General features: G+C 37.5%; 2 protein-coding genes across 2 annotated transcripts in view; one reads left to right on the top strand and one right to left on the bottom strand.

Annotated features, from left to right (window-relative positions):
- The window catches only part of LOC111150059 (G elongation factor mitochondrial 1), a 43616-nt gene that overhangs the window by 8727 nt on the left and 12027 nt on the right, over positions 1 to 22862 (top strand). Inside the window, exons 7-13 of the mRNA XM_022507395.1 lie at positions 3583 to 3740; positions 4337 to 4421; positions 7259 to 7396; positions 8543 to 8644; positions 10426 to 10482; positions 13362 to 13499; positions 14399 to 14481. Coding sequence (XP_022363103.1) covers positions 3583 to 3740; positions 4337 to 4421; positions 7259 to 7396; positions 8543 to 8644; positions 10426 to 10482; positions 13362 to 13499; positions 14399 to 14481 — 761 coding nt within the window. The remainder of the gene's footprint in view (positions 1 to 3582; positions 3741 to 4336; positions 4422 to 7258; positions 7397 to 8542; positions 8645 to 10425; positions 10483 to 13361; positions 13500 to 14398; positions 14482 to 22862) is intronic.
- Positions 14509 to 20724, bottom strand: LOC111150068 (latexin). The gene is made up of 6 exons (XM_022507408.1): positions 20422 to 20724; positions 19040 to 19102; positions 17745 to 17922; positions 17337 to 17473; positions 15103 to 15165; positions 14509 to 14838 (listed from the first exon to the last, which is right to left on the bottom strand). Exons 1-6 carry the CDS (start codon positions 20548 to 20550, stop codon positions 14743 to 14745), a joined length of 666 nt encoding a protein of 221 aa, XP_022363116.1. The 5' UTR covers positions 20551 to 20724; the 3' UTR covers positions 14509 to 14742.

Here is a 22862-nt window from a genome sequence, read left to right as displayed (position 1 = left end):
AGTGTATCTTCTTAAGGAGAAAGAAGATAAATATACAAGTGTTACAGCAATAAAACAGATTAAGTGATGAGGCTGCTAAATGGTTACAGACTAAATGTTGATACTTGTACTGTTTAGAAGGCTGTATAGATTTCTTCACTTGGTCATTTAGATCCTTAAAAAAAAAAAAAAAAGATCTCTGCTTAAGATTGGTATTTATTTTTCAGGAAGATAATTTTTCCAGAGGAGACACACAGAGGCCAATAAGCACATGAAAAGATGCTTAGTATCACTAATTATTAGGGAAGGCAAGTCAAAATCATGAGATTTCAATTTATCCATTAAGATAGCTAGTAAAATTGCCAAGTGTTGGCGAAGATACAGAGAAATTGGAACTCTTGTGCATTGCTAGTGGGAATGTGAAATGATGCAGTCACTGTGGAAGAAGTACGGCCATTCCTCAAAAAATTAAACCTAGAACTACCATATGGATTCAGCAGTTCCACTTCTGGATAATATCCGAAAGAATTATTCAAATAGGTATTTGTACCCCTGTGTTGGTAGTAGTAGTCTTCACAGTAGCAAAAAGCTGGAAACAACTCAAATGCCCATCAGTGGATGAATGGATAAACAAAATTAGTATATACATACAATGGACTATGATTTAGCCTTAAAAAGGAGAGAGATTCGGATGCATGCTATAGCGTGGATGAACCATGAAGACATGCTAAATGACACGAACCATACAAAAGGACAAATGACATATTTTCCCACTTATATAAGGTACCCAGAACAGTCATAATTCTTAAAGACAGAAATAGTGGTTACCAGGGGTGGTGGCAGAGGGGTGGGTTACAGAATAGAGAGTTTAAGGAGTACAGAGTTTCCATCTGAGATGATGAAAAAATTCTCAAGATGGATAGTGGTAATGACAGCATAGCAGTGTAAATGTACTTAATGCCACTGAACTGTATACTTAAAAATGGTTAAAGTGATAAATTTTGTTTATTTTACCATTAAAAAAACTGGTACTTATTTTACCAAACCACATGGTACACTTAGCAGAGATCAGATAAATGATTACTGTGTTTAAGACGTGGCACAGGGGCGCCTGGGTGGCTCAGCTGGTTAAGCAACTGCCTTCGGCTCAGGTCATGATCTCGGAATCCTGGGATCGAGTCCCACATGCGGCTCCCAGCTCCACGGGGTTCTGCTTCTCCCTCTGACCTTCTCCTCTAAATAAATAAAATCTTAAAAAAAAAAAAAAAAAAAAAAAGACGTGGCACAGGAGTTGATAGTAGGTGAAATGCACAAGGAAAGAACCCTGTCAAAGCTGAGGACGCTTACTAATCTCATAACTTGAGTCCTTTAGTTTTCATAAACTATGTGGGAGGGTATAGGTCAAGCATTGTGTCCTGGGAACCACAACACGGAGTTAGGTTTTTATCTGTTAAAGGGCATGTGTCAGAGGTCCCCTGGACCATTCCCGGTTCAGTGATTCAGGAGGATCACACAAAATTCTCAACACCTTATAGTCGTGGCTCTGATTATTACAGTAAAAGGATACAAAGCGAAATCAACAAAGGGAAAAGGCACATGAGGTGAAGTCCAGAAGAAACCATGTATCAGCTTCCAAGAGTCCTCTCACAGTGGAGTCATGGCAGGGTATGCCTCACTCCTCCAGCAGTTGAGTCGTGACTATACCTGTGAATCTCATCTGTTAGAAACTCATGCCCTCGGTTTTATTAATGGCTATTGAAAGACATCCTCTGCCTGGAGGAACAGACTTGCAGGAGGAAAGCAGGTGTTTAGCATCCACCCATTGTTTGTGCAGACTGTAGCCATGGTGAACCATTGTCAGTTCTGGGAATGCTGGGAACCCCCCTGAATCCAGGTTCTCAGACACCAGCCAGGATCCAACCTTGTAAACAGGCCTTTCTAAGCATGGCCAATTCAGTGCTGCTATGTTTACTGTTTTCTGCAGAGGATACATGGGTATACTTTCTGTATTGTTGGATATATTATTAGGGACAGTGGAAAGGCAGCACCTTTGAAGTGTGAAAATGATTCTTATGAAAACAAGGGAAATTTTTGAAAAATAAAGCTTTTGTTAGGCTGGTATTAGGATGGTTCTAATTTTTTTTTTCTATTAATCTACCACCTTCCTGTTTTTCTGTTGTAAAGTAAATGTGGTAAGATTATTTACGTCCGTACTTGCATATACAGGAGGTTTGGTAAGTCAGAGTTTTTGTCCTGTGGCTTACGGTAGCTTATTAAGTGGTTAGCGACTTGTATTATAGTGATGTTCAGAAGTTACGGTTGTAGGGGCACCTGGGTGGCTCAGTGGGTTAAAGCCTCTGCCTTTGGCTCAGGTCATGATCCTGGGTTCCTGGGATCAAGCCCCGCATCGGGCTCTCTGCTCAGTGGGGAGCCTGCTTCCTCCTCTCTCTCTGCCTGCCTCTCTACCTCCTTGTGATCTCTGTCTGTCAAATAAATAAATAAATATTTAAAAAATATTTTAAAAAAGAAGTTACGGTTGTAAGTTTTTGCGTTAAGCTTTTTTTTCTTTTTTTTTACAATAACTAGTTTTCTAGAAGAATAATTGTACACTGGTTTCCCTATCGCTGTTGATGTCTTCTAGCTGCTAAGACTTAGTTCCATTGCTTACTCTCAGAGACCTGCTTAGCCTGGAGGGCTGCCTGTGGCACACAGCTGGTACACATTCATAGCTCTTGCACCTTAAGCAAGAGTAACATCATAGCCTGTTACTGTCATGGCTTTTAGTTTATGAGTGATTTGTACTACTTGGCTTCCTGTATGTATGTTGTTTAAAAGAAAGAAAACATCTGTTAATTAAATGTGTTTTTTTAATAGATATTTTCATAGGTTTTAAACATTTAAAAGTACACAAAGGTACACAGTAAAGAAAAAAAAAGTCTCCCATGTGTCTCCTGTTTGCCTAGTTCTCTACTTCTTCCCTAAAACAGGTTACCAGTTAATAGTTTTTGGTGTATTTTTCCAGACATAGTGCATGTGTGTGTAACTTTTCCTTATTACATAATTGTTAGTGTACTGTTTATACCTCTCTCTGTGTGTGCCTGTTTTCTGTGTGTGTGTGTATTTTTGTCACATTGGAAATTAGTGACATTCCAAGAATGTCAAAAGCAGTTATATAGTAAATTGCTTCCTAGCCCTGGAGAAGGAACTGATTTTTTTCCTTGTATTTTGACCTTTAATGTATAGAGGACCTTGTTCTAGTCTCCACTATAGCCTGTACTCCAAACAGTGTCAGTTCCTTTTATTCACTTACTGGTTTGAAGTTTCTTTCTTTCTTTTTTTTTTTTTTTCTTAAAGATTTTATTTATTTATTTGACAGAGATCACAAGTAGACAGAGAGGCAGGCAGAGGGAGAGGAGGAAGCAGGCTTCCCACCGAGCAGAGAGCTTGATGTGGAGCTCGATCCCAGAACCCTGGGATCATGACCTGAGCCTAAGGCAGAGGCTTTAACCCACTGAGCCACCCAGGTGCCCTTCACTGGTTTGTAATTGATCTGAAATACAAAACTTTTTTTAAGGTTAATTGTTAATTTTTTTTCTTTTGTAGTGTGCAATCCGAAGAGCTACTCTAAATAGGTCATTTACTCCTGTCCTTTTGGGAAGTGCGTTGAAGAACAAAGGAGTTCAGCCTCTTCTAGATGCTGTTTTAGAATACCTCCCAAATCCATCTGAAGTACAAAATTATGCTATTCTCAATCAGGAGGAGTAAGTCTTGGAAATTGAATCTTAGTCCATGTAGAAATACTTTAACATTTATGCACTGTGAAAGAATTTAAGAATGGTTCTTTTGATTAAGTTGTGTTTATTGGTTTTTCCCCCCATAATTTACAAAAATCAGTTGCCAGTTTCTATTTGGGTAACACTTTTGACATGTAGAAAACTATTATACCATTTGCCATATCATATTGTTTGTGAGATAGAAGTATGGTTTATTATCTACTAAGGTTTTCTTCATGAGTAAATTTTTTTTCATTTAGGACCAGCTGTTTTTGGCCACACCAAAAAAACCAAAACCAAAAACAAACAAAAAAAACCTTTAAAGTTTGAAATGCAAACATTTTTTTAAGCTCTCATTGATTATTTTTTTTTTCTTTCTCTGCCATTTTTGTGTTTTTGGTCTGCTCTGGTCATGTCATAATGTAATAACTAAGCCCTGAGAAGTTACTCTTACCAATCTCAGTGAAATTTCCCTTATATGAAGTCAGAAATATTTAACATGTAGATGCTTTTTCTCTGATGAAATAAAGTGATATAAGAGAGATATCAAATAATGCATCTCACAGATTTATATTTCTTTTAAGTGACTCAAGAGAGAAAAACAAAATCTTAATGAACTCCGAGAGAAGCAGTTCCCACCCATTTGTAGGCCTGGCTTTTAAACTGGAGGTAAGTTGCTTTCTAATGTATGTAATTGCTGTAGGTGGAAATTTTCTTCTAAGGTGTTCTTCCTATTACAAAATGATTTTGTTACAAATTTCTCTGCTGAAAATTACTCCCCCTTCTCTTTCCATATTGCATCTTCAGAAGGAAGTTGCTGTAAGCAGCCCACACTTAAGCTATGAGGAATCATGTTCCACTCCATTGAGGGAGCAGTATCTACTAAGTTACTTGGGATTCTTCTATACGGGAGAGTTGTCTTGTCTCCCCATTTATATTTTTATTCAGTCTATCTTTATGTCAGTATGGCCTCATGGATATGTATTTTGAGTCACAATGAGTAGTATGTTATTTTGTTGTGCAGGTTGGTCAGGTTTGGCCATTGGAGCTCTTCGAGTTGTTCCTTTGTCCTTTTGACATTGAGTAGTGTGTTCTTTTGAGTATTTCCTGACTTTGATGGCACTGCAGCATCCTCCAGGCTTATCCTCCCTGTCTCCACCCTAGAATCAACCATTTTAGGTTCCTTGGTTCCATTACTTTTAACCGAGAATGGTATTAGAAACCAAGATTTGGGTACTTTTTGTTAGGTTGTTGTTGCTGGTGTTCATATTATTTTAACGGGGAAAGAGAGTGGTTAAGTTAGAAGTGTTACAAAAGTGGTTATTTCTGGGATGGGATTCTATTTGGGGGGCTTTTAGTTTTTATTGTAAAATTTTTACAATACACTTTGGAAAACTTAAGTTGAAAAGTACAAATAACAATTGTGATAATTTTTATGGGTAAAGCTTTTAAAAATATACATTTAGGAATATCTTTTTAGGATTCCTGAAATGATGATTACTGAATTAAAGGAATGGAATGTTTTTTTTTTTTTTTAAAGATTTTATTTATTTATCTGAAAGAAAGTCAGTGAGAGAGAGCATGAGCGAGGGGAAGGTCAGAGGGAGAAGCAGACTCCTCATGGAGCTGGGAGCCCGATGCGGGACTCAATCCCGGGACTCCGGGATCATCACCTGAGCTGAACGCAGTCGTCCAGCCAACTGAGCCACCCAGGCGTCCCAAGGAATGGAATGTTTTAACACTGTTTTTTTTTTTGTTGTTTTGTTTTTTAAGATTTTATTTATTTATTTGACAGAGATCACAGGTAGGCAGAGAGGAAGTCGGGGTGAGAGGGAGCAAGCTCCCTGCTGAGCAGGTAGCCTGACTCGGGGCTTCATCCCAGGACCCTTAGATCATGACCCCAGCCGAAGGCAGAGGCTTAACCCACTGAGCCACTCAGGTGCCCCAGGAATGGAATGTTTTAATATTTAATGGTTTATTATCAGATTTCTTTCCTAGAGTTAATGTATTAAATTATTTCAATGAATCTTTATCAGCATTGAGTATTATTTAAAAATTATTACCGGTTTTATAAGTGAAAGTTAGTAATTCTTCTTGCTTTACATCTTGCTTTAATTCCTAATGGTACAGAACTTTTTCCATATATTGCTTATGCAGTTATAATTCCTCTTTTGCAGTTGTCTTATTTCTTATTTTAAAAATTAGTGTCAAAGTGTTTACTTATTTGAATGCTCTCTTATTTTTTAAAACAGCAGTTTAAATTTATAGTCAAATGTATTCGTCTTTTTTACTTCTCTCATTTTTAACCTTAGACATCCTCTTCTTTGTATATATTTCATAAATGTTTTCTTTTTTTTTTTTTTGTGACTTTTTCTTCATTGTTAATCCTGCTGGAATTTGTTTTGCTGTGTGCTGTGAGGTGGACTCTAAATGTATCTCCTCTGCCTTCACATAGAGGACCAATTGTCCAGCTCCCAGTTATTGAACAATGCTGTACTTATCCATTGTCATGTCTTCTATCATCACTGTCTGTTGACAGATGTGTTCTATTCTGCATTTTAGATTTTTTTACTCTGTGCGCTATTGAGTTTAATTTATCCTCCTTCTGTACTTTTTAAGTTTGGAGTATTAAAATGTTTTTATATCAGTCATGTTAGCTTCTCATTGTCAAAATACTTTAAGAAATGGCTTTTTCTTTTCATTTATTTTTCAAAATGAATTTTAAAATCAATAATATGTTTAAAAATTCCTTTTGGGGTTTTTATTGTTATTGTGTAAACCTATAAATCAGTATGGGAACTTTTAAATGTTAAATGGCAACTTTTAAAACATACCCAGTTGGTTAGTGTTAGTATTGAGGAGGAATTGATCCTTGGTTATTTATTTTATATTCAGTTACTTTAAAGAATGCTTATTTATATAGCTTTGTAGGTGCTTATCAAAGGATTTTTTTTAGATGTATAATACAGTCTTACCATTTCTAATTATATTTTTATTGTCTTTCCAATAATTATATTTGTGTTTTATATCTTAATTGCATTAAACCAAACTTATGAAATAACAGAAGGCAAAAGGATAATTCCTTATTGCATATGCAATTTAAAATTATTTTCTAATTTTTATTTCAGAAGAATCAGAAGTAGTACCAAAAAGATCAACAACAACCATTTAACTCATTTATATTCAAAGCTAGTTTTAAGTATTTTAGACAATAAACCAGAATGTGTATAAAGTATACTACCACAATTGATAGGAAAAGATTGGAGGTTGTTGTGAAGTTTTTCTCTTAATTTTGATTTTTTTTTTTAAGATTTTATTTATTTATTTGACAGAGGTCACAAGTAGGCAGAGAGGCAGGCAGAGAGACGTGGGGGAAGCAGGCTCCCTGAGATCATGACCTGAGCTGAAGGCAGAGGCTTAACCCACGGAGCCACCCAGGCGCCCCTTAATTTTGATTCTTATGTTTCGTTTTTCTTCTTTCCACCTTATCCAATCTTGACTTCTAGGCTGGACGATTTGGACAGTTAACTTATGTCCGCAATTACCAAGGAGAGTTGAAGAAGGGTGACACCATCTATAACACGAGGACAGGAAAGAAGGTGCGGGTGCAGCGGCTGGTTCGCCTGCATGCTGACATGATGGAGGCAAGTATAGCTTCTTCCTGGCAGATCAGAAATTTCTCTAATGCAAGGGATGGCCCTGTGTGAAAGCCCTGTTTAGCCCTAGAGTTTATTATTCCTGTTATAGAATCAGCTCCCCCCCAGAAGGACCATATTAGTGCTAGAATCCATCTGGAGATTTAGAACCTCTCAAAGTCTAATTAGGGAAATGAACTTTGGCTTACAGCTTGAATTTTTTAATTGGGTCTCAATCTGTTCTAGCATTCTATATGGTCTTTTAGGGTTAGGCCTTAGTAGAAATGCCATGTGGGTGGGGTTGTCTCTTGCTCACACTCTTTCCCCAGTCAGCTCTATTGCTGGAGAAGTTTATTGCTCTGAACAAAATCTTAGGATGTACAGAAATTTGTGGTAGCCATACTGTCTCTCGAATAGGCAGTCTTTCAAAATTGGGTGTTATTGCTGTTTTGTGAGATAGGCAGCAGGGGGCATGATACAGGAATTAGTGATTGTCACAGATCTTTTTATGGGCCAGAGGCTACGAGAGGTTTACATCTGTGGAACTGTTAAAGACTCAGGCACATTTGGTCATTCATAACCACAGCTGTTATGAATGAACTGTCAGTATAAATGGACAAAAACTAGGAAGCTTAAGAGGCACCAGTGCTTTGTTCTTAGATTTCCTGTGTTTACTTGACTGCTTGCATCTGTGAGAAATTAAGACTATTTTAAGTACAATGGGCTGAACTCGCCTGCCTTTGTTTTTAAAACTTCCTGTGCAGTTTTTCCTTGTACATCTTTGTCATATACTCATTGTTGGATTGTGCCAGCACACATAATACATCCTTTTGGATCCATAGAAATAACGCTAAAAGTGTGAAGCTCTGTGTTCTGTCAGTACTACAGATCTTCCAACTCATGATGCCACAGCTTGGAGTTTCCATGTAAAGTCAAGTCCTGTCAGTTGAGATGTGGTTTAAATAAAGGCCCTATTCAAGGTATATCTCGCCTTGGTTATTATTGGTATTACATTGGTTCTAGCTAATTCATTCTCTGTAGAATTCATGGTGAGATTCTGCCATGTTTGTTTATATCCAGTGTGTTCATCGTGTGATTACCATGTCCTGATGTGTGTTATTTGCAAGTATTACTTAGTGTTATTTCTTTCTTTAGGATGTTGAGGAAGTGTATGCCGGAGACATCTGTGCATTGTTTGGCATTGACTGTGCTAGTGGAGACACATTCACAAACAAAAATAACAGTGGCCTTTCTATGGTACGTGATTTAATTTCGAAGTTATCACTTTTTAGAAGTCTGTGTTTATGTAGTATATTTAATACTTAAGAAAAACAGTCACAGTTTTCATTTATAAGCCACAGGCATCAGTGTGGATTTGTCCTGGCTCTTTGGATGTCAGTTAGGCAAGCGCTCTGTGTGACTTAACTTATCTGATTTTTCTTAGTTAAATAATTCCACAGTCCCCTAAGATTTAGCATGGAGGGAAAAATCTTCACTAGGTACACCTGAACTTGAAGCGCTAACTCCTGCACTCTGAGATCTGCTTCCCCTTTGCAGATGCCTCTCGACTGCCTATCACCAGAATCAGGCTAGTCCCAGTGGGCGGCCACTTACTAACTTAACAGCCAGCCTGGGCCCTTGCCTCGGTCCCAGAGAGCTGTGACATGTAGACTAGGGTATAAGAGACTGGAACGTTGCTCAAAGGCAAGGTGCAACTAGGCAGTCTGACTTACTGTACACAGCCTGTCCTGTGGAACTCAGAGATCCCTTTTCATGACTGAGGGATCCCAAAGGGAAGAGCATACTTGGGCACTTCCTGCCTTTGAATCCCCCTTCACTCACTTTTCCCTTTATTGAGTAGGCTCTCTGACAGTATGACCATCTGTTCATGAGGGTGATCCCACTCCTGAATTTAGTAAAGAAAGACTGAGCACACATGGGTAATTTGCCGTGAAGGAATTTACGGTGGGTCATTTACCTAAGAACTGATCCAACCCTAATAGATGAGCACTATAATAGTCCCTGTATTATGTGATGAATTCATAATTTTATAATTTAGCTTTTCTGTGTAAGATTCTCTAATGTCCATGGCTTTCCATGTTGATTTAAGATATTACAGAAAATCAAAGTATGTACAGGTTTTTGGGGGATCTAGAGAAGGGGCATAGTTTGTAAACAAATATTGTTGATAAGGCCTTCTCTAAATACCTATAATTAGTAATGTGAGGGACTGGAGGTTGTGGGAAATGCTTAGGCTTTGAAGCAAATAGACCTTGATTAGATAGAGTCTCACCTCTGTCAAGTTATTTTGTCTTTCCAAGCCTTTAATGATTTTATTTGTAAAATGGGGATAATAATATCTGCTTGTCAGAGTTGTGACTGATTGAATGAGGTATCATATGCATAAAGAATCTAGTGCCCTTTCTCTGTTTTAATAGTCATGGTATTTTTTTTTTTAAAGATTTTATTTATTTATTTGACAGAGATTACAAGTAGGCAGAGAGGCAGGCAGAGAGAGAGGAGGAAGCAGGCTCCCCACTGAGCAGGGAACAGGATGCGGGGCTCCATCCCAGGATCCTGGGATCATGACCTGAGCCGAAGGCAGAGGCTTTAACCCACTGAGCCACCCAGGTGCCCCCATGGTATATTTTTGATTAAATAAAGTAACTAGGCAAAAGACAGCAACAGCACGTGTAGCCACTAGCCAATAAGAATTTCACATTTTGGCATTTGGGTTCATTATGATTATATTTAAATGAATGTGTCAATAAACATAGGGGTTTTAAATAGTGAATAATCTTTTTTTTGTTATTTATTTTGGGAGGGAGGAGATCATGTAAGTATATGCATTCATTTATTAATGTATTGTATTAATATATTTAATACAAAACAGACCAAGATATATATTGTCTAGCATAAACATGTTGACTAGTATTTGTCCTTTGTTCTTTTGTAAGTAGCACATTAAAATTAATCCATCCCTGACCCAAATAGTACTGTACTTGAATTCTTCTTTGTTCTTTTAAAAAATATTTTAGGAGTCAATTCATGTTCCTGATCCTGTCATTTCAATAGCAATGAAGCCTTCTAACAAGGTAGGAGTTTGGTTTCAATCTCAGTATAGCACAATAGAAACTTGAGCCCTTTTTCATCTTTCTACACAATGCACATAGTATCCTGTGATACCCAGCAATCTTATGGTCTCTGTTTCTTCTTTTGGTATTGAAATCACCTTCTAAAACTACCAGTCTCTTGGTAGTAATTAGTTCTCATTATACCTGAAAAAGTTGATGGTATTAAAGTAGGCACAAGACTGTGCTTTCTAACTCTTTACAGTATCATTGGCTCCAAAGTGGTAAGAATATTTTCCTATATACAGATCATAAAGGAACAGAATAGGGGAAATAAGGATATTTATTCTAAGTTATAGTAAAACCTCACTGAACTACATTAGATTACTACATAGGTTAATTGCCTCATGGATTATAATACATTTCTGGATTTGTGGTAGTTATGAAGTATATATCTCATTATAACATGGAAAGCCTGCAAACAAGACTTTTCCTTCCTTTTTTTTTTTAAAGATTTCATTTATTTATTTGATAGAGAAGGAGAGGGAGCAGGAGCAGGGGGAGAGGCAGACTGCCCGCTGAGCAGTGAGCCTGGTGCAAGGCAGATCCCAGGCCCATGGGATCACGACCTGAGCTGAAGACAGATGCTTAACTGACTGAACTACCAGGCACTGCATCACTTTTTTGTTTGTTTGTTTTGTTTTTTTTTAGTAGACTGCATGCTGGGTGTGGATGTGGGGCTTGAACTCACAACCCTGAGATCAAGACCTGAGCTGAGATCAAGAGTCAGATCTTAACCAGCTGAACCACCCAGGCACCTCTTTGTCAGTTTCAAATAGAATAGTTTTATGGTTGGATTTGATGTCATTTAGCTTTTTATGAAACCAGAATTTCTTGAATAGGTTCTTACTTGCATTACTACCATTGGAATTAGTTTGCATTGCTCGCATAATTGAGTTCTTAAGTTGATCTGACATTCATAACAGTCATGTTAATATGGTAAATTGAAATGAACTCATTCATGCATTGAGTGAATATTTTATAATCTCACGTCATCTGGGAACTATTATTTACAAAACATACTCTGATGTATCGTCTTGTGGTTACATTAACAGGTACTTCTTCCTCTGTTTTGAGGAAATGAGGTTTTCCAGACCCTTCTCAGTATAGAAAAAAATGTTGAGGGAGCAAGAAACATTATGTCATTCCATCTCAGAAATTCGAGGAAAGGCAAACTTTGCATTTTACCATACAGTGAAATGCCACAGTTCCAGGTGCTTTGCTAAAATTGCTTGCTTTTCCCTTCTGAATAATCAGGGAGAGAAGTTAAAGATATTTAACTGTTGATAGTTCACAACAGTAGAGGAAAATCAAAGGCATCAATATCTAAAAGTTTTTTGGTATCTCAGGGTTGTCTGTTTGCTGGAGTAAATTTAAATCAAATAATGAAATCACTGCATAAAGCTGTGAATCTCGATAGTGGGGGCAGGGATGATCTTCTAGTAAGTTGGGGGTTCTTGGCTAATGTAGGGAAAAGGCCAAAAAACTTCAGAGATAGACTAACTGAGGATTCTGTCTCAGCTTTGCCATGCACTAGCTCTGTGGCCTAGAGCAGGTCACTCAGCCTTTCTACACCTAATTTCCTCACCTGTGAAATGTGGATAATTCTGTCTTGCAGCATGTTGGTTAGAATTTGAGGTACATATTCAAAACATATAGCACAGTTCCATGCACACACCTATCGGTGTTAAATACTGGTGATTCAGGGTGTGTTAGTTTTGCTGCCATAAGAAGAAAGTACCACATACTTGGTGGCTTAAAATAACACAAATGTGTTATTTTACAGTGTTAGAAATCTGACGTAGTTTTTAATTGACTAAAATCAAGATATTGACAGGACTGTTCCTTTCTGGAGGCTCTTGGGGACATTTTATTTTTTACTTACTCAGATTGTTAGCAAAATTCAGCTCTTTGTGGCTGTTGGGACTGGGGTACCCATTTCTTTGATGACTGTCACCTGGGGCCTGGGGGTTTTTTAATTTGTTTGTTGTTTTTTAGTTTGAGAGGCTATCCATTTTCCTAGGCTTGTGGCTCTATCATCTTGTCTTCAGTGCCTTCAACCATGAAATCAGTCACTTTTGTGCTTCAGATATCTTCTGCCTCTTCCCTTATTCTGTCTTTCTAACCTAACCCTTCTGTTTTCCTCTTCCTTTTTAAAGGCCCATGTGATTACAGATTCTTCATGGTAATCTTCTCATCACAAACTCTGTAACTTTAATTATAACTGCACAATCCCCTTCACTACATAAAGTAACATTCACAGGTTTTGGGGGCATTAGGGCATATTCTTAGAGGACCATAATTCTATTTACCATGTATGGAATTATATCTAAGGAGAATAAAGGTACATGCAATCACATCCAAGCAGGCTGTTTTTAAAGGAAGAAGTCTCACTGTGGCATTTGCCTTACTCTTGGTCTTAACTGTCCTGCTTGATTTTACAATCAGGTCTTGGGAAACATGCGGATTCCTTTTGTTATGTGTAGAATTTCTAAAATGTGATAGAGTAACACAGATTCTTCTTTTCCCTTCATGGAGAAAGTTTTCCACAATTGGACAATTTCTATGTATATCCAAGAATTAAATAGGAAAGGGTATAGTTAAGCCTTAGACTCTTGTTTTGTATCTTGTGGAAAGAAAATTCTGTCAGCCAACCATTCCCTGCTCTGTTGACTGTGTGGTGTCCAAGCTTACATGTTGAAAGGGTCTGGCCTAGGAACTAGATGGGGATCATTATTATTTCTTAACTGTTCATGTATTTGATTTCATTTAGTAAAGTTCTTTCAACAATCCCATTGCTTATCATGCTTACTAAAATGTGTAATGACTTTCTTTTTTTAAAGAATGATCTGGAAAAATTTTCAAAAGGTATTGGCAGGTTTACAAGAGAAGATCCCACATTTAAAGTCCACTTTGACAGTGAGAGCAAAGAGACAATTGTATCTGGAATGGGAGAATTACACTTAGAAATCTATGCTCAGGTAATGAATAATATGGAAGTTAACTTAAATTCATTTTATGTCTGTGTTTTGTTACAAGTCAATAATTCTCAGTCTAATGACTGTAAACTAATAGTGGTTCTTCAGACTTCATTCTGGTTTGTATCCAGATGTGGTATACTATGTTATAAATGTTACCATCTCTTAAAAATTATTTTTTATTTCTAAATCCTTATATTTGTAAAACATTTGCAGACTCCTAGAATCAAGACTCCCAAGTATTTGCAGTAAGATCGTTCATCCAACGCTAGGTCATGGTTAGTTTGGTCATTGCAAATCCCAGTGCCAGCCTTAGGGAGACAACCTGCAGGGAGAGACCTGCTGAGGAAGTTAGCCCACCAGTACCTGCTCTTGGAACCATTTCTTGTCTGTTTTCTTCTCAAGTCAGTACTTGAAGGTTTAGATAGATTTAGTACTAGAATTTAGATAATAGAAAGAGTAGATGCCTTATATTTTTCCTAGGAAAGGTCTTCTGTATCTATGAATGAAAACAAAAGCTATTTGACTTATGATTGAAATTTCTGGTTGTGATCATATTTTTGAAATTAGGTAGTAGAAACTCTGACAACAGACTTATAGGCTATTCCAGAGAATATATAATAATATGAAATAAAGGTGAAGTTTTAGTGGATAGATTAATTAGAGGTAAGTGTAAGTTAAACAGTCTAAATTAGAATTCATTTCTATAAAATATTTAAGAGTCATTTGTATTACTTAAATCATGTATCTAACCTTTGTAAGATACTTAAATGATTTAAGATTTATCATTTTTTATCATATTTAAGTGAGTGCTTCAAATGTAGTTAAGATTCTTTTGATTTTTCTTCTTTCAGTTTGTTTTTTTAAGTATACCAAAAAATTATCTCCCCTCTTCTTTTTAGAGGATGGAAAGAGAATATGGCTGTCCTTGTGTCACAGGAAAGCCAAAAGTTGCTTTCAGAGAGACCATTACTGCCCCCGTCCCGTAAGTATGCAGCAGAATTAAACATAATGTGAGGCCGGAATTGAAGCTTTTTATTATGGGATATACATACCACTATCAGTGTTGGGACACTTTTACATCATGTGAGTCTCTATTATGGAATCTGTGTAGTTCTATACTGTCATGAAGACATTTATACAGAGTGACATTTTGGGATTTGCTTGACCCCACAAACTAGGTATCAGTGAAGGCATACACACATCATCAGTAAGTACGTTGACACGTCAGTGTTAGGGTCTTCCGTTATTCTAGTGCTTCCTTTGGCAGACGGCTGTTATGTTTGACTTTAGTACCATACTGCGGGTGCCAGAGAACTTGCATTTGCCAAGGAATAATCTCCTGCAAGTAAAGGAAACTAACTAATGCTGTGATAAAATTCAGAAAACAATGTTGGTTTACATTTTGTTGGAGACAAAACAGTCCTTACAAAGAATAGCAAAAAAGAAGTTTGGCTACAAGTATAATATACTTTAACCTGGTGTCTATATTAATTTACAGGAATTCTGATTTAGGGTCAAAATTAATAAGGCATACATACACTGTGGCTCTAAAACAAGTCTCAGTTTTCAAAGTCTCATCAAAGAAAAGTAGTTGATACTTTACCTGAGATGCAATGTCATGAAGTAGAACAGTGTAGTCTAACTCAATGAAGTCATCATTTCTTTGCTATCATAAAAAATAAAAATCTGGTGTTTGAAACAGCATCTTTGGCAAAAATGGTATGTTCATTTTAAAATTCAGCTTTCATTACTAGATGATAATACTTCCATTTAATAAGTAAAAACAAAAATTGAATGTTATAATTTATTTAGCCTGATCAGAAAAACTGTGTTCCTTGGGCACCTGGGTGGCTTAGTCCGTTAAGTATCCAACTCTTGGTTTTGACTCAGGTCACGATCTCCTGGTTGTGAGCTGGAGCCCTGCACTGGGCCGGCACTGGGCCTGGAGCATGCTTGAGCTTCCCTTTCCCTCCCTCTGCCCTACTACTCAATACCCGTACCTGCATGCTCCCTGTCTCTCTCTCTCTCTCTCACAAAAAAAAAAAAAAAAAAGAAAAACTATGTTCTTACAAAAAAGCTCTCTTTCAAACTACATTTTGAAATCATGATTTTTCACCTGTTCTAAAAGTTGTGTTCCCTGAGTTGTGATAGTTACTTCAGAACATCACAATCTAAAGTTTGTCAAAGATTGATTCCTTAATGTTTCTATTTTTCAGAAAAGCATTGTTTTAGGGGATAAACTACTGAAATGAGTGTTTACATTAAAGGAAACCAATTTTATAATGGAAATTCTCTTTTTAAAAACTGAAAATAGGAAAACAATGTAGTTAAATGATTTTGCAATTAAAGCTTTGATCTGTGCTGCTTATTGTTTTGGGCATATAAAGTATTTAGACCACCAGCTACCCAGAAATACTGCATCCACATCGTTTAAAACTACATTCACCAGAGATTTGCTGTATAAGGCTTTTTAAGGTTTATAATCAATGTGTTGAAACCATCCCTGGCCTCCAAGGGGCAGCATGAGCTGCTGTGGCCTCTTCGGTTAATAGCAATTATAAATGTGCAGTAAACCTTTCTGCTGAAATTTTAATAATGCTTTAAAACTTTGATGAAGGGTTATAGGAGTTTTCTGTCATCAAACTTCTAGCACTGTCTGGAGCATATTTTGCTACAAGATCATGCCTTGAAAACCATGATTATGATTGTATAACCACTGTAACCTGGACCTTTTACTCAATTATTTGAGCCTTGTTACCCCAATAGGAATTTGTAACCAAAGTAGATGTCTGCAGAAATGCATTAACAAAAATCCTCTGTTGGGATGCCTAGGTGGTTCAGAGGGTTAAGCGTCTGACTTGTGATCTAGCTCAGGTCTTGATCTCAGGGTCGTGAGTTCAAGCCCTGTGTTGGGCTCTACGCTGGGTGCAGAGCCTACTTAAAAATTTAAAAAACAAAAAAAAAAGGGCTCTGTTTCTTAAAATACAGTTGTGGTATTTATGTTAGATATTGACATCATATTCTAATTATTGTGATTGGGTGTCCTGGCCGCCAGTGCCCGTAGGTGTCTACTAGGTGGTTGCAAAAGCCTGTGGAGTAAAGATGTCCAGCTGCCTTGCAGTTTGTTTCCAGCAAGCTGAAACAAGTCATTTGGAAAGTCCTATTCTCTTATAGAACTGAAACTGTTTGTTGTAGTTTCTTTGTACTCTGTTTTTCTTCATATCCATTAGATATCAACAGTTGACTTTTTTTCTTTTTAACTTCTTAATAAAGCTAAAGTGTGAAGTTGACTTTATGTCTTTAAAGACCAGAAAGAGGAGGTTCTAGTCCTATCAGACTTAAAAGACTAGCAGGCTAGCAGTAAGATATGAGGTGGTAGATTATGACTAGAAAAGAAAATGATATACAGCAAGTTTCACAAAGATTAAAAGATGCTAAGATATATGTTGTAGCTGATTCTTGGGGCAGAAAAATACCAGCCATGTCTCTGAGGAGCTCTGGCACCACCATTTCAATAGAGGAAAAAAAACAGAGGTAGTTTCATTTGCATAGCTATAAAGACTTCAGTACAAAATTTAGATCACCAAAGGATATACTCTGTATTAAGCTGAGCACAAAAACTGAATGCCAAATTATTTATAACTCAATACTTCACTCTCTTGAAACCGTAGCTTCAACTTTTTTAACCTTGGTTGTAACTGACCTCTCCTTCAAAATACCAGCTTCACTATTTTAAATACAAAATGACTGAAGGGGCACTATTTATCCAATTATGAATGATCACACTTTCAGTAAAATACAACCCTGTTAATAGTATATTTTATAGAAATCACTTACCACTTGCTTGACAGTTTGAATTTTTACCATTTTATACCATGTGTTTTCGGTAGAATTCTGCCATATTATATAACCACAAGCAACCCAGGCTAAGTGTCGAACTGGCTTCATTTCTGGAGATACATTTCCAAAACTGTCTGGTGAGGAAACATTTATATGGTAAATGGAATTATTTATACATACAGTGTTAACCTGTAAGAAATCTAAATTCTAAGTCATGTTTTAGTTTCCTTCAAATGTGTACAGAATATAAGTAAGTCCCTTTTTTGTTGAATTAGATTGGTAATGAATATTTTTGAAAAAGCCAGTATATTTCCGACATATTATTAACATCTAACAGTTTTGAGCACAGATAATTAATACTGATCTTAAAGTTGAAAAAAATTTTTCCATGCCATATTTATATACCTGGAATATTTTGTGCTTCAAGTGGTTCCTTCATGGACTTGAGTTTTTGATAAAATGTGTTATCTTCTTTATCTGGGTTCTTTCCAATTTCTCCTTCAAATGTGAAGTTGACTTCTGGTGCAGTATTTTGTCCCATTAGAGGGTAAAGTACTTCCGCTGTACAGTTCAGTGTAACTTGCTGTTTGAAACATTTTGCAAAATACCTTTACATGTAAATGGCCATCCATTCCTAACTGTCATTTTTGAGATGCAACATTTAAAGTGTTGGCCCCCAATCATGTTTCAAACTTGACTTCAGAGTGTCTATTACAGAGCTATCTTAATTGGGTGTGGCCTACAGTTTTCTTGAAGATATCTAAAATAGATAACTTATTTTATAACTTATCAAGTATCATAATCTTACATTTCATCTTAAAACTTTATTATGTCAGTGTTAATGGGGTGCCCCATTTGTGAGGCCAGAATTTAGTCTGACTTTATGTACTACCTCTAGACTTCATTTACTTTTTAAGTCTTACTCTACCCTCTGCTTCTGAAACAACAGAAATATCCTCAAGCCCAGATAAATTAATCTGTATCTAGATGTAAAATTAGAAAATAGTAGCAAATAGTAGCATTGGTTCTGCTTTGAAAGATGGCTGTCTAGTAGCTCAGATAATCTTTTAATAAATCTCTTATGTTAGCCTGTGTCTCTTCTGAATTATGCTCAACAAAAGAGCAAGCTTTTTTAAAAGTTTTAAGATGGTTATGGTATAAACTGCAGTTCCTTTTTTTTTTTTCTTTAAGTTTGTCTCACTAATAATTTGGCAGGTATGTAATATTTAAAAATCTCCCTGCCACATTACTGAAAGATTCCTATGAACATACTGGTATCATTTGATCATTTTATTGCTCATGAATATCTAAATGCACCAGCTTTCTTTAAATGGAAGAAATAAAAAATAGAATGAGAAAGGCAGACATAAGAAAGTGATGATGACTAGAGAGTAAATTACTTCATTTGTTCATATCAGGCATAAGTTCAGACTGCCCTAAGAATATATTTAAGAGAATTTGTTTGAATTAATATGGGTAGTCTTTTCTAAATAGCTGAATAGAATTACTTCATGTATCTCAGAGTATGTTTTTAAAAGAGTATAATCGGACCCTTGAATTCTCATTATTTTTTTCCAAGGCAGGAATTTCACAACAACTTTAAAAAAAACACGAGTTAATTCTATGATTTGATTAGGGAAGGTGATCTAAAATATTTATAAAGTCAAATTTTATTTCATAATAAAGGACATTTTACTTACTTTTTGGATAATTTCTTCCACAGAAAATTTAAGGCAATACTTGTGTCCCTTTCCCGGAATATCCTATTAAGAAAATGTGGTGAGTTATTATAAGAATAACTCCGTTCTTTGCGTTGTTAGAAAAATACATTCTCATTTGGTTGGGGCAGAGGGCTGACTTGGTGAGGGTAAATGATTAAAGCCTTTGACTTTGAAAAACGCATGTCACCATGTATGTAACATCTAATTTAGGAGGTCCATTATGAGATTTATTTTGGATGAGAACAGAAGAGTGGGATAAAATCATATATAAAATAAGTTATAATTCACTTTCATTCATCAGAGGACTTCAACCTCTGGATCTGTGATCCTGAATTCTCTACAAAAAAAATTGTGAAACACCTTTTGACTCTAAGATGAAAAACAAGATATACCATTGAAAACATTTTCAAAAAGCCCTGTGTACCCTCCAAACACTGTTCAAGGAAGGTCAGTTCCATTTGGGACAGATTACTGTGAAGTGGTTAGAGATGTTAAATACGGTTTTTATTTGTCCATTAGTGGACCTGCAAAATGATACTTCAACAAATTTTATAAAACTGTAAGACAGTTGTGTAGGTATTTCACTTTTGAATCAAGATACAGTTAAGAGTGTATACCTAATTATCTGGTGCAGTTTTGAAGTAACATCTACTCCCTGTCAGCTCTTACAGACTGTTAAGTTTATGTCAGATAACTAAGCGACAATCTCAAATCTTACATTTTAGTAAAATAGAAACAAGCCTAGTTAGCGACAGCTGCGGCCTTAAGCATTTAATTTAACCCTTTACCAGAGGGAGCATTATCTTTTACAGGAATCAGTGGTAGCGGTGTTTGGGTATTTAAAGCTTCAGCCCACAATGCTTTTGTTCTCTGACTTTGGTTGTCAGTTTGTCTTGTTCTTTGCTTCCCCCTTCAAAGGGTCTGATAAAGATTGTTCCTAAAATTTCAGCAAAGAAGTGTTGTTTGAAAGACAGGATGTTTTGTTGGTTCAGATTGGAGTAGCAGATGAGAAATGCAGTAGCAGTTTTGAGATTCTTTTGAATGGTTCTACAGGTTTCATTCAGAAAATGGTTAAATGCTGCCCCACATTTAGAATGCTTTTCCATTTCTTTGTAAGTGCCCATTAAAACCTGTATCGATGTGTCTAACTTTCCAAGAAAAAACAAACAGCTGTGGCTGTCCTGGAGTGTCACCCTCCCCAGAAATGTTAACTTCCCTAGACCTGACGTCAACAGCAAGTCCCAAAACAGGCAAGGGTGGAGTGGAAGGGAAGTCGCCCGAAGAACGAGGCTGAGACCCTCGGGAGTGGAGGGAAAGCAAGTAGGTGCAGGCACCCGCCCACTGCCCTCTGTCGGACTCACCTCCATGCTGGCTTGTTTGATAGTCTGCACCAGAAACACCTTGTGGGGGGTCCCCTGCTGGTAGTTGATGCAGTTCTCTGCCACCGAGGCTGCCCTGGAGGCTGGGAAATGGGTCGGGGGGATTTCCATTCTTGGTGGGAGCTTACGGCTGCTCTAGTTGCAGGGACCAGAAGCTCCCAGTGCACCGCTGGTTCAGCCTTCTGCCGGGTAGCTGCGACGGAAGAGTCGCACGCCGATGTCGGCCCGGTGTGGGCGGGATCGCCAGCTCCCACCCTTCTCTTCCTCCTTCCCTCCTTCTGATTCAGGAAGCTGCCGCAGGGGCGCTGGCTCCCGCTGCTGCTCCTGTGGCCCCGCCCCACTGCCACCCACAGTACTGACTTGTTCCTGCGAGGGGAGAGCCCTAGCCTTTCCGGCTGGCGAGGGTGGAGGTGTGGGGAGGGAGTTGGTGGGTTAGACTGGCTGGGACTTTGTGCTTCCTTTCATTAACCTTTACTGAAGTGCAGGGAAGGGCGTTCTGGCCTTTTCGTTTATGGAGCTGCCTCTCGGGCCTCCAGTTTCCTCTTCATGGAAGAAATCTGGTTGCTTCACATGCCCTTCAGAGCACACCTTCCTCAGACACTACTCACAGTGTCAGGCCCAGGGCAAAGTGCAAAAGGAGCTCCAGGTAGCAAGTGGGTTGGTTACTTTTTTCTCTTTCCCCTTCCGAGGTCCAGGAGCCCTCTTGGTTAATCCCCTTTTCTGTGGGATTGGACCAATGCTGCCCAAATCAGCACATGAGAAATTAGCATTAATTACATATTAATATTAATTACATAATAAATAATTTTATTATTAATACCTATTAATTACATAATTATGTAATTTATTAGATCAAGAGAAATAAATACACCTGCACCCCTCTCTCCCTTTGCTAATCTTAGAAAAATGAGGTTTTGCTGTAAAACCATGCTTCTGACATTCTGATCACTTTGAAATTTTTACTTTAAGAATTAAACCATTTAAGAACTGAACTTCAGGCACTATATTGAAGAAACTTCTAACAAAGATGAGAGTTTTTATAGCTGCTTAAGCAGGCACAGACTTTTAGTAGGTAGTGGATTTCCACTCTCCAGGTTTCTTAATTACCTTGTTTTACCTTTGAAGGGACTATAATTTAGGCTTTGGATTTGCTCTAGATCAGGAAGCTAAGGTTCCTTTTTAACCGTATGGCCAAACTTTACAAGCTCATTGGCTTGGAAAATAGAGATTCTTTGCTTTTTTTCCCCTCAAAATGGATTTTTTTTTTTAAAGATTTTTAATTTTATTTATTTGACACAGAGAGAGAGAGAGAGATCACAAGTAGGCAGAGAGGCAGGCAGGGGGGAGGGGGGAAGCAGACTCCCTGCTGAGCAGAAAGCCCAATGTGGGGCTTGATCCCAGGACCCTGAGATCACGACCTGAGCCAAAGGCAGAGGCTTAACCCACTGAGCCACCCAGGCGCCCCCCTCAAAATGGAGTTTTGAAGGTTCTCTGAAAGTTCCTTGGGTGGGCATATGTGTTGTGCTTTAAAAAATAAACTTAAAAATGTATTTGTAATGTGTTCTCTCCCTCAAATATCCTTAATTTACTCAGTCTTTATTTGCAGTAAGTATATATATTTTTTTAATGTAAGGAATAAGGCATTTCTGTCTTTTCTAGTTAGATTAGTCAGCCAATTGTCAAGTGAGTTGAGGATGACAGGGTTTCTCTCCTTAAGGCTTTTTTCTAAAAAAAAAAAGAGAAAGATTTTTCTTTTTGGGCGTGAGAGGGTGAGTCATTCATGTATCAGCCAACCTCTTAGGTTGTCATTGTGTGTGTGTGTGTGTGTGTGTGTGTGTGTATATTGTTTGAATCGTGTGTTTCTTTGATAGTGTCCAGGAAAGAGTGGCTGAGTACATTCTGATGATGCTGAAAGAGCTTTTTGTTGGTAATGAAAACTAATATGAATGAAAACTAAGTAAAAAGATCTGTATCTTGCAATTTTGGTACAACTATCAAATCAAAATAAATGTGCAAAATAGAGATAAAACCAATACAGTTATGAAGTGCCGGGGTGGCTCAGGCAGTTAAGTGGCTGCCTACAGCTCAGGTCATGATCACGGGGTCTTGGCATCAAGCCCTGCATTGGGCTCCCCACTAGGCAGGGAGTCTGCTTCTCCCTTTCCCTCCGCCCCTTCCCACCATTCATGCTCTCTCTCAAATAAATTAAAAAAAAAAAAACAAACAAAAACCAACACTGTTCTAATTAACATTAATTTTATCGTGAGAGATGATGTTTTGCCAAAACGAAATTGCCTCCCCAACATGACTGGGGCATGAGTTCTTTTACCTGCAGCACTCCTGTTAGCTGCCTACCAAGTGATATCTTAGTTCTTCTACCTCTTGTAAGCTGCTGTAGTCTGTCTTCACGTACTGCCCTCTAA

Source organism: Enhydra lutris, unplaced genomic scaffold (genome assembly GCF_002288905.1).
Source record: "Enhydra lutris kenyoni isolate GAN:26980312 unplaced genomic scaffold, ASM228890v2 scaffoldscaffold2, whole genome shotgun sequence".
Classification (NCBI taxonomy): domain Eukaryota; kingdom Metazoa; phylum Chordata; class Mammalia; order Carnivora; family Mustelidae; genus Enhydra; species Enhydra lutris.
This window is presented reverse-complemented; position numbering and strand designations above follow the sequence as displayed.